Source organism: Pyrgilauda ruficollis, unplaced genomic scaffold, assembly GCF_017590135.1.
Source record: "Pyrgilauda ruficollis isolate IOZ18807 unplaced genomic scaffold, ASM1759013v1 scaffold215, whole genome shotgun sequence".
Lineage (NCBI taxonomy): Eukaryota > Metazoa > Chordata > Aves > Passeriformes > Passeridae > Pyrgilauda > Pyrgilauda ruficollis.
Window position 1 is genome coordinate 218,445 of NW_024520873.1, and position 11,244 is coordinate 229,688.

The 11,244-nt window shown below is 52.1% G+C and overlaps 1 protein-coding gene across 1 annotated transcript; it reads right to left on the bottom strand.

Moving 5' to 3' along the window:
• Window positions 1-156: 156 nt before the first annotated feature.
• RACGAP1 (Rac GTPase activating protein 1) lies at window positions 157-8,479 on the bottom strand. Its single transcript, XM_041468206.1, has 17 exons — window positions 8,401-8,479; window positions 6,989-7,077; window positions 6,276-6,478; window positions 5,786-5,922; window positions 5,516-5,585; window positions 5,249-5,302; window positions 4,453-4,530; window positions 4,217-4,334; window positions 3,929-4,059; window positions 3,319-3,483; window positions 2,835-2,930; window positions 2,453-2,651; window positions 2,096-2,201; window positions 1,706-1,838; window positions 1,487-1,622; window positions 1,146-1,254; window positions 157-844 (listed from the first exon to the last, which is right to left on the bottom strand). Exons 2-17 carry the CDS (start codon window positions 7,071-7,073, stop codon window positions 769-771), a joined length of 1,896 nt encoding a protein of 631 aa, XP_041324140.1. The 5' UTR covers window positions 7,074-7,077; window positions 8,401-8,479; the 3' UTR covers window positions 157-768.
• Window positions 8,480-11,244: the final 2,765 nt, after the last annotated feature.

Genomic DNA, 11,244 nt, shown 5'->3' on the forward strand with positions numbered 1-11,244 from the left:
ACAGTTTTCCAAAGCTCAATAAAAACAGCCACTTGATAAACCCGTGTGTGTTGCACAGGTGCCTTCACACAGCACTGGGCAAGGTCCCAGATCCTGACCTGGGAAAGCAGGAATCCCACCCCCACTCCCCTCACCAGCATGAGCTGCACTAACTCCTCTGGGCTACCCAGGAATCCTTTGGCTTTGCCACCCTTCTCTACAGAATTCAGCCCCTGCAAACACAGTGCCAGGAAATGCTCCTTTGGAGGAGCCACAGTCCCTTGGGCAGTTCATTGAAGAGAGGCTTTTGCCCACCAGCCCAGTCCAACACTGCCATCCTCAGGATTCCAGCTGCACCACCAGCCAGGTAGGACACGCTGTGCTGATGGAAAGCCTGGATTCTGACCAAGTTCAGACACTGCTGTGCCAGGAACATCCTACAGAGTCCTAAAAACCCCAACCAACTGACCCTCATTTTGTGAATGCTCTACTTCATACAGGGAGAAAAACAGATGTTAGTGAAAATGCCAATTCTCTAGAGTTTTTTTAATGATTAACACTGAACAAATCCTGCTTGTTACTGTCTTCACCAATACTACATACAGCACAGCATTAGATAATAAAAATAAATTGCACTATAAAATCCCATTAAAAGTCTCAGTTAAGCTGAAAGATAAAAGGCAAAACATTATTTTGTATAAGCTGTCAGGGGCCACGGAGACAACCAGTATTTCTTCTACTTGTGAGCATTGGTGTGCAAATGCCAGGACAAGACCAACTCCCAGGTCTTCACTTCAGCATAGGAGAGGCAAAGAAGTTACCCTGATGTCCAAACTGGGTTGTTGACTTGCTTTTGCTCCCAAATCTAATTCAAGAGAAATACAAGAATATCAGTTTGGAATTCTGGACACAGAGGTCCAGCACTCTCCCTTTTCCGGGGAACATTCACCCAAATTTCACCCACTTCCCAAACAATGTTCCTCTCCCTACCATGAGAGGACGTTTGTAACCCAAATCTGCTGCTCCCACAGCACAGATTAAGGGAGGGTGCACTGAGTAGTAAGTGCAGGCTGCCCCCAAATGTCTCAGCTCTCCTAGAGCACCCAAAATCACCTGCAGTCATTCCAAACATGGCATGACAGCGCCCGCTGGCACTTGGCACTTACTTGGGGGTGGTCTTGCTGAAGGTGGAGCGGACCCTCTGGGACAGGGAGCTGGATGAGGGTGTCTTGGAGAGCTGGTGCTCTGGGGTGGTCAGAGGTCCCAGGATGCTCACTGCCAAAGAGAGCAGCACAGTGTGGGGACAGCTGAAGTTTTCTCTGCCTTGCAGAGAACATCAGGCATTCCCTGGCATCTGTGAAAAGCACTAGACAAATCTGGCATTTCCTGGCACACTTTGCTTTTCCCTCTGCCTCCATGAAGTGAGAAGTGGCTGGCTCTGAGAGCCTCACAGGCTGCTTGGATTGAGGGCTGTTGTTTTTAGTAACAGAGCAGAAGGCAGGATTACCTTGAACCTCAGGGGTCCGTGGAGTGGAATAGGCATTGGTGTTCTCAATCACGTGTGCTGGGTCAATGTTCTCCTGCTCCACCATCATCAGCTGGCTCCAGTAGTCCATGGGCAGCAGCAGGAGTCGCTCCACCACCTACAGGACACCTGTGAGTCACTGATCACAGAATCAAGGAATGGTTTGGGTCGGAAGAGAGACAATCACCAAGTTTGTCCTACCTTGGGCTGACGCTTCGTGTCTTGCAGGAGGGTCATGGGGTCAGGATCTGGTACTGCATGGGCGACTATTGTGGGGCCAAAGACTTTGGCCAAATTGGAGATGTCCATTTTAGTGTCTGGGCTCTGAGCCACCCTGCATTAAAAGAAACATGGAAAGAATGTAGCTTCCCCCCTTCACTTGTGATACAAGCCCCCTGTACCACACACACTTGGCCTCTGAGTGAGCAGGTTTGTTCCAAAATGAAGACTTCATGCTCACAAGCAGTAATCAGACCCAATCAGAAAAAGCACCAGTGGGGTAACCTTCCCCTTCCAAATCACAGAATGCTTTGTGTTGGGAGGAACCTTCGAGATCACCTGGTTCCAACCCCCCTGTCCATCAGAATGTACCTCTGCAGGTGGACCATGAGGAAAGCCAAGGTGTCCCTGTTGGCCTGAGGAAGTTCTCCGACTGCTTGGTACATAGCAGCAATGCTGTTATCCTCATCCGGGATTTCTAGCAGGAAAAAATAATATTTAGACCTTAGAAAATGCTCCCAGAAACTGCAATATTCCCCTCACAGCTACCCTGAGAAACAAAGAAGCCAGAAACTTCTCAAGCTGTGCTGATAATCTCGTATCCTGCCCAACTAGAACTCAGGCACAAGGGCTCCACAGAGCACCAGGGGCTGCTGGTTCACTTGACAGCAAAACCACAACCACTGAGCCTCAGGAAAGAGCTGGGGATGTCATGCAGCAATTCCTCACCTGCAGCTTCCATGAAAGTCTTGTTTAACCGGAAAGTGAGCAGGGGCTCTTTCAGGCTGCGCAGGAAGTCCTTGAGGAGGCCGCAGATGGCGTGGATATCGTCCACCTTACTGAGCAAAGGAATGTTCTTTGCTCTGAGAAACTTCTCCTTCAGTTCCCTCACAGTCTTGTCACAGCCAGAGATGCGGTAAATGCCTGTCTGTTAGCACAAAGCTTGGCTCAGAGGAGGAGGTCAACTGGTTTTCTTCCATCCCCACACCTGAGTCACCCACTAAGCAGCACAATGCACACCATAAATAAGGGATATTTGGGTTAACAATTTGCTTCCCTAACACCACAACCCATTTCATTGGCACTGTTTCACACCTCATTTTCTTCTTACCTCATGCAGCCCTCGTTGCTCAATCTCATTAACACAGTGCACGATGATGGAAGGGATCATTGGAGGAGTAGAAGGGACAAAATCCATCAAGGTGCCCTAAAAGGCAGAAAGGAAAGTAAAAAAAAAAGATGGATTCAGTCACCAAGACATGGAAAATACTCTCTCAGGAATTCACAGCAAGATCTATGGTCGGAAAACAAGAATTGTTGCTCTTCTCAGGACTGATGAAGAAACATCACATCCATCAGCACAACGCTGCATCGCCTGCCCAGAGCTGCCACCTTCCCCACTCAACGCCCTCCTACCATCACACCCCTACACCCCCTCCCTGCTTGTGCAGTGATGCATTAGCGAGCTCGTTTGCATGTCATTATGCAGCTCTGAGCAACAGGAGCTCTGCTGGGGAAGGCAGCCTTGGAGCTGAGCAGGTCCCAAGGCAGGGTGGCCCCTCTGCGGGCAGCCCCCGGCCCGGGCACTGACCCACCTCCCCGATGCGCACCGGAGTGCCCGTCAGCGTGGGGATGCAGGGCAGGGGGCAGCGCTCCCGGCACTCGGGGTGAGCCACCACCCGGCAGTCTCTGCACTTCAGGGAGATCTTCCCAAACTTCACTCTCTTTCCACACGGGACACACGATTCTGGCTTGATAACCTGGTGATGCAGAGCACACAGACGGGAGAGATTAGTGCAGTGTAGTAAGTCAGCAGGAATTAAACTGGGTAACAGTTCTTTGATCCATGCAGGTAACTGGTACAGGTCATACGGACCTGAGAGTAATCATAGAATCATGGAATAGCCTGAATTGGAAGAGAGCCACAGGGATCATCAGATCCTGATCCTGGCCCTGCACAGACACCCCAACAATCCCACCCTGTGTATCCCTGGGAGCGTTGTCCAAACTCTCCTGGAGCTCTGGCAGCCATGAAGCCATTCCCATTCCCAGGGGAGCCTGTTCAGTGCACAACCCCCACTCCAGGAGAAGAACCTTTTTCCAATATTCAGCATAAACCTCCCTTGACACAGCTGGCAGCCTCTTATCACACACATTCCAACATGCAAGGAGATGTTTTTCATCTCCTCCTGCCTGCAGACCCACCGTCTTTGAAACAAAGTCGTGCAGCCTCACTCCCCCGTTGTGCTGCGGGGTGCTGGAGCCATCAGTGTCCTGCTTGGACTCCAGCTGCTTACTGCCTATGCTGGACTCGCTGTTCCAGGGCTGCAAAGGACCTGGAAGACACAAGAGGAAGAGGCTGGAATCACCCTCTGCCCCCAAAAGCATGGGTATCATAAACCAGAAGCAGCTCCCAGGTCCTGGAAGGAATAAGGAACATTGCAGGATAAGCTGTGTAGCTGTGTTGGGACAGCACGGGGATGTTACACCTACCGCTCTTCCTGCGGCTCCTCCGAGGGTAAGGCATGGTCTGGATGGTGGAAATGGCTTCAATTGGGCCACCATCGTTGGGGACCATCACAGTGGTCTTTGCTACTATGGATTCATTAGCCTGGAATGACAAATACACCAGTGACAGGAGTGCTGACAGAACACAGGAGCCCCAGCAGCCCTGGAAACAGGCAGGAAATGTGGCCAGGTGTACACAAACCCAGCTGTGACCACCATACCTGGTCTGCTGTGCTGCTAATGGATCTGGATTTCTTCTGAGGAGCTGGGGGGCCTTCAGCAAACTGCCTGGAAGAGCGCTGAAAAGAGAGCACATCCTTGTCTCAAAGCAGCAATGCTGCTCACTTGGCATTACACTGGCCCAGGATGACTAGAAGGACTGGACACTTCATGCATCTGTGGTGTGTGCAGACAAGTCCTTCAGAGAAACCTTCGTGGCAACCTTGGAGGTGCCAGGAAGAATTAGGGAACCTCTTTCAAATAATTTTCCTAGCCAGCTTTCTAATTCAGATCAGAAATAAAAGAAACCCGACCGAAGAAAGGAGGGCAAAAAAGCCCCAACAAACCCACAAACTACACACACAAAAACCAGCAACTAAGCAAGTCCCAGACTCTTCCCAGCTCCACTAGGTGATGGTTTCAGGCTCTTTCCCACCTGTATCTTCTGCAGATTAAAGCAGAATGAGCACAGGTTCCTTTACAGAACAGAACAATGTTAACTTTCTACACCATTTTCCCCTAATCTGGGAGCTGTTAATAATCTCCAAGTGTTTTCTTGCAAACCCCAGACTGTAAAAATGCAGGATATATAAAACTCCACTCGTTTTCAGTACACAAACAATGACACCAGACCTAAATTTCAATCTAAACCCGCACAGCAGCAGCGCAGCCATTCGAGGCCTGACTGTGTTTAGTGGCTCAGAGGTCACTACAGGTGGCTGTGAGGTGACAGATGGTGGCATTGTGGCAGCCAGGGGGAACAAAGGAAACTATGTGACAAGAACAATTGAGCAGTACCCGCTTCTCTCTCCTCTTCAGCCTGACAGCTTTCACCACCGAGGAATCCCAGTCCTGGGGGAAAGACACAGCACTGGTTAATGGTAAAGAGCACACAGCCCCTGGCCAGGGCTTTCATCAAATTTTAGCCAACAGCACACTCGGGAAATGCAAATCGGCTCAGCCAGGTTAATATCCCAGTAATCCAAACACAAAGGGTCTCTGGAGATCAACCCCCTCCCCTCGGGCTTTACAGGGAGGAGAACTTCAGAAATGGAGTTACATTACCAGTGAGTCATCGCTCTTGTCAAAGCTGATGTCTGACAGAATTGAGCCAGATTCATCTATTGTAGACAGCCTAAAAAACAAAAATTAGAAGAAGCTTGTATCAGTTTGGCTTTCAGTCAGTCACGGTTCCAGAACAATCCCACTGACTCAGAAAAGCCGTATTTTAAAATGGAACAAAAAGGGAAACTGTTGACACGGGTGAGGAATGTGTCACAGAGGCCGACAGCTGGATTGATGCCTGACACCTCAGAGAAAATGCTGCTTCCCTACCTTTTGTTGCCTGCACTTCCCAAAGAAGGCTGTGGCCTGTTCAGGAAGGCGAGGACAGACTTCTGCTCCTCGCTGAGCTGGATGCTGCCGGAGGCATCACACATGAGCAGCTCCCGAATCAGCTGGATTTGCCGCTCCTGTGAGCACAGATAACATCAGCAGCTGGATACACTGTGTTTAATTACTGTAAGACCCGAGCGAGTGCTCTAGACACCAGAGATAAGCTCAGAACTTGTGTCAATGGACTGCTAATGGCTGCAGGCAGGCAATGGCAGCTCAGACAGGTAATGGCAGCTCAGCTCCATCAGCAGCCAGTCTCCTTTCCCAGATCAAAGCAGAAGGCTGCTCCGAGGAGCCGAGCCAATTCTTTGCTTTTTATTTTTCCTTTCCTTCCCATGAGTGCCAATCCTTATTTGCCACTGATCAATGCAGTTTAATCGCCTTGTCTCCACACTCTGGAGAGCTGAGGGGTAACACAGGAATTACTCACCAGCTTCTCACAGTCCATTTCAGCTTTCTGCCTCCGTTTGATCTCCACATCCACCTGATTGCGGGCGTGTTTCAGCTTCACGTCCAGGGCACTGCGCTCAGCTTCTGTCTTCATGAGGAGATCTTTGTACCTGCCGAGCTCCTGCTCTGTTTTCTGCCATTTCCTCCGGTTCTCCTCAAAGTTCTTGGCTAACTGAATAAACTCTGGGGAGAGAAAACATGCAGCCTTAGCTGGGCAAGCAGAGGAGCAGCTGCTAGCAGATATCTGTTCACACTGAATCCCAGGATTCCTGAGGTTGGAAAAAGACCCAAGCTCGACACCCAGCCCAGAGCACTGAGTGCCACCTCCAGCCATTCCTTGGACACCTCCAGGGATGGGCACTCCAAAGCTCCCTGGGCAGACCCCTCCAATCCCTGACTGCTCTTTCCAGGAAGAAATTCTTCCTTCTGATGCCCAGCCTGCTCCCAACTGAGGCGTGGAGAACCCAGCCTTTGGGCCAACCCAGCCACGCAAGAGATGTCCATGAGCTCTTCCATTTTTCAGACCAAGCCCTTCCTGCCAGCACCAACCAGAAGAGCTGGAACACGAGACAAAGCCAGTCTGCTACAAGCAGAACGTGGCCCTGCACAGAAATTCAACTGGGACTGAAAAGGAAAAACCCAGGTCGGAGTGGTTTGAGCATCTTCAGCAGATTTTTCAGGAGCAAAACTCACGGCATTCGTTTCCTTCGCTCAGAAGCTCGGCCTGGCGCGTGAGCTGCTCGTACAAACCCCGCAGGTTCACCATGGCAATCTCCATCCTCCTGCCAAAAAACCACAGCTAAACAAGCAGCCCAGCCCTTCCCTCCCCTCTCCGAGCAGGAACCAGACCAGAGGAAAGAGAACTAGCCTCAGAGTTCCTGGTTGTAATGCTTTCAGGAGGGTTTGAGAAGCTGCAAGAACAAAATTCATGTTTTATGGAGATATATGCATCTACTTTTTCTCACTGGGAATGGAAATCCACAGCCCTGCACAGTTTATGGATAACAGAGCCTTGGAGAGAGGCAGATCTGCCCACCTTAGTGTTTCCACTATCCCTCAGCACAGCACAGAACCCAAGGCCAGATGAGGGATTCCAAGTCCTTCCCTTCCAAAAGGATACAGAACACAGCCCGTGCCCCGTCTACAAATAACTTGGTACTATCTAGGCCACTAAAAACCTGCAAGTTTGCAGCACTTTGTAAGATAAAAATAGGCGCAACATTCTGGAGAATTTTAATACAGTTTTAAATTTAGCTGCATTTTAACTTACAGCTCCTCCTGCAAATAGCTGTTAAAATTCAACCAGTCAGCACATTTCTCTCAAACAGCAGCAACAACGGCATAAACAGAGGCAGCGAAGGGGAAAGTCTCCAGCTCAGCAAGACAGAAATGACTTCACGAATGCGAGAGCTGGTGGGGCAGTCAGGGCACCGGGGCTGGGACACGAGCTGGCTTGGGAAAGGTGCCAGCAGGGAACACAACCCAACAGAGAAGGCTTTGAGGTACCTGTTCCACAGGTGCAGAGTTCACAGGCACACCGATACCTCGAGACTTTATTAATTGCACTGCGAGGTGTGGAAGAGCTCTGCCCTTGTCGTGCGAGCCCACAGCACGGGGCACGCCCAGCTCGGTGCCGCGCTTACCAGCACCAGCATCTCCATCCCCGCGGACCCCCGAGGCCGGCAGGGACCAGCCCGGCCCGTACAGCGCCCTCCGAGCCGGGCGAGCGGGGCTCCGACACCACCGGGGTGGAATGGGCCTGGGCGGGCCCGGGATCCGCTCCCCTCAGCCCTCAGAGTTCCCCTCAGCCCTCAGGGTTCCCCGCACTCACCCGAGCCCCCCAGGCTCCCCTCAGCCCGCCCCTGGCTCCGCACTCACCCGAGCCCCTCAGATTCGCCTCAGGCTCCCCTCAGCCCGGCCCTGGCCCCGCACTGACCCGAGCCCCTCAGACTCGCCTCAGGTTCGCCCCAGGTTCCCCTCAGCCCGCCCCCGGCCCCGCACTCACCCGAGCCCCCCAGGTTCCCCTCAGCCCGGCCCCGGCCCCGGCCCCGCACTCACCCGAGCCCCCCAGGTTCCCCTCAGCCCGGCCCCGGCCCCGCACTCACCCGAGCCCCTCAGGTTCGCCCCAGGCTCCCCTCAGGCTCCTTCACCTGGGCCGCGGCTCCGGCCCCAGCGCCGCGCGCAGCCCCAACGGCCCCGCGCTCCGGTTTGAATCCGCGCCGCCAGCCAATCCCCGCGCGCCCAGGCTCCCCCTCCCGGCCTCTCATTGGCTGCGCTCAGCGAGCTCCTTGAAGCCAGCCCGGCGCCATGTCTGCTGAGGGCGTGGCCTGCTTGCTCGGCGGGTCCGGGCGTGGGGCGCGGCCGCGCGCGCGCCGAAGCCGCCCGGGCGCCATCTTTGCTGCTGGCGCCAGCACGCGTTGCTTAGCAACAGGGACGCCGGTAGGGCCCGGGACCCTCAGGCCTTGGCCTGCTCCTTGTTCTCCTCTCCAGAGGAGTGTTCTGGGCAGGAAAAGCCCTTCTCAGGCCAAACCTGGCTGTTATTTCCAGCAAAGCCATTGGCACAGGGCTCGTGTGGGCCTGAGCCCCCCGCGCTGGTTCTGCAAAAGGTCGGTGCAAGCGGCTGGGTGCAGCCGGGGAGCGTTGAAATTCACTGCGAAGCTGTTTATGGAGCGTTGTCACTTGAGAAATACAATGCCTTGCCTGCTTTTCGTCTTGAAATGTTGATTTGAGTAACAGCCGGCAACTTGTGCCGAAGGCAAAACCCATTTGAAGCACGGAGTCTTCCCTGTGCAGACGTTTAATATGCAAACGGATAAAACCCAAACCTAACAATTACACAAAGGGAATTCACATAATCATAAAATAACAACGTGCTTTAATCTTTTAAATCTGAAACAAAACAGCGGGTAATTGAAGAATGGATATTAGCAATTAGAAAGCGGAACTAAATGCCGAAAATTGCGCGGTGGAAAGGGGAGTTCATGAAGCAGATTGCTCTCATCATCCAGCTGCTTTGTTGGAACTGCTTTATTTAGGGTATATAGTTTGTTTTAATAATAATTAATTCGTAATAGATTGTAAAAAGCCTCAAGATCTGTGGAAAAGTAAACATTACTGTGGCTTCCTTGGAGAAGATAGCCAAAATTATCTACATTTATAGAGGAAGCGAGGCCTAGAGGAGACACAACTTGTCCTCTGAGCCAATGGCCGAGAGAGAGAAAGCTTCTGACCTTGATATATTACCTTAAAGTACAGGAAATCACCCAAAAACCCAATTTGCCCTGTCTGGGAAGAAGGTGGGGGTTGAAAGTTACACCTGGCTCTGCCCAGAGCCTCTTGTGCAGGTTCATCCCAAATTTGAGATGAGGCTCAGCTGCCTGCCTGTAATTAAACCTTCCCAGCTAAGACATCTCCATTGCAGATCGTATTTATAGGCAGGCGAGTTGTTTTATGTCGTTCTGAAGAGTTAAGGAGGCTTTTGCTCATAAGCAAATCCCGTTCTCTTTCAAATTGTCAGCCGCCATCTCGCGCCGATAAAAAAGCACGTTATTGCAGAGGATTGCCCCCGCGGTGCTTGTTGTGAGTTCCTGCAGTAGGTGCTACACAAATTGCATTTTTTCATGTCAGCCATCGTCCTTCCAAAGCCTCCTCTGAGCCCAGGGGGGCAGCAGGGTCTGAGCGCCCCAAAAAGCTTCTCAGATCCCCCCCCAGCTGTGATGTGGACTTGGCAAACGGGGTTCCTGCTCAGTCCCAGGCTCTAAAACCACCGTGGAGTCTCTTTCCTCCTCCCTGGCTGATGGATGATGAGAGCACAGAGGTCAGCAGCACCTTTCATTTGGGGCTTTATTCCACGGGAGAAGAAAGGCAGAAGGGCTGAGGGCCTTTTCAGGAGCTGCTTTATGGCAAAGTAATTATATTCTCTTTTTGTTTGTGTCAGGAAAGGGGGGGGGAGAAGCCTTGAAATGTCTCATCTGGGAAACCGTTAATAGAATTTATGCTAATTTGATGATTCCGGCGATTACTGGCGGAAGCACTTCACATTCCCAGGCAGCAGAAATTCTCCTCCAGCTCCTCCCTCAGCCTCGCTGGGTTGGTCTTCAGCCCGTTCTCCTCCTGCAGCCACCCCAGACCCTTCTCTGGGCAGCTCTGGCTGACCCCAGAGTGTGACCCCAGAGTGTGAGCTCGGGATGAGACCCCGGGATGTCACCGGGATGTGACCCCGGGATGTCACCAGGACTGGTGCCAATCCCAATGGCATCCCTGGTGACCCCATTCCTCCATCTTTTGGGGAAAATGGGGAAGGAAACCTGCCCCAGTGCCTCACAGTGTGAACAAAGAGCAAAGCCAAAGCTCTCCCTGCCAGCCTCATCCTCTGGTGAAGCTTTGCAAACACGGATTGCTCTGCCCAGCTCCTGTAATTAACTCTGCAATTGCAAACCCATTTGTGCAGCTTTGTGCTCAGGGGAAACCTTTATTAAGTTCCTTTTAATCCAAAACCAGTTAGACCACGATGGTCTTCATAAACAGTCATTCAAAAAATAAAAAGGCAGGGGGAAGCAAGGGGAATTAGAAACTTTAAGACAGACGCCTTTCTCCGGGGGAAAAAAAAAAGGAGAAAAAAATTATCTTAGGTGCATTTATCTTGATGCATTCATACAGCAGGGGTGTTAAAAAGGAGTTGTTCAGTAGTGTGAGGAAAAAATCCATCACCAGGGTTTAGCCAGAGGGAGATGGACCTTTCAGGGAATTAATTTCTGATTTCTCCTGGCTGGCCAGAGCCAGAGGCCGGCAGATGGCATCAGGCTCATGTGCTGGGTGGGAGCTGCAGGGCCTGAGCCATCCCTCAGCAGGGCAAAACCTGCCAGAGCAGCACCCAGGGGGCTGGGAGGAGGGGGGTGATGAGCCCAGGGGGTTTGTGAGGAGGGGGCCAAAGGAGCCCAGGGGGGCTG

Excerpts from the sequence above, each read along its gene's own strand:
- RACGAP1 (XM_041468206.1), bottom strand. The coding sequence starts at position 7,073 with ATGGAGATTGCCATGGTGAACCTGCGGGGTTTGTACGAGCAGCTCACG. Across the intron at positions 6,479-6,988 it reads GAGCGAAGGAAACGAATGCC|AGTTTATTCAGTTAGCCAAG; the intron begins GTGAGTTTTGCT and ends TTCTCTCCCCAG. Across the intron at positions 5,586-5,785 it reads GGAAGTGCAGGCAACAAAAG|GCTGTCTACAATAGATGAAT; the intron begins GTAGGGAAGCAG and ends TTTGTTTTTTAG.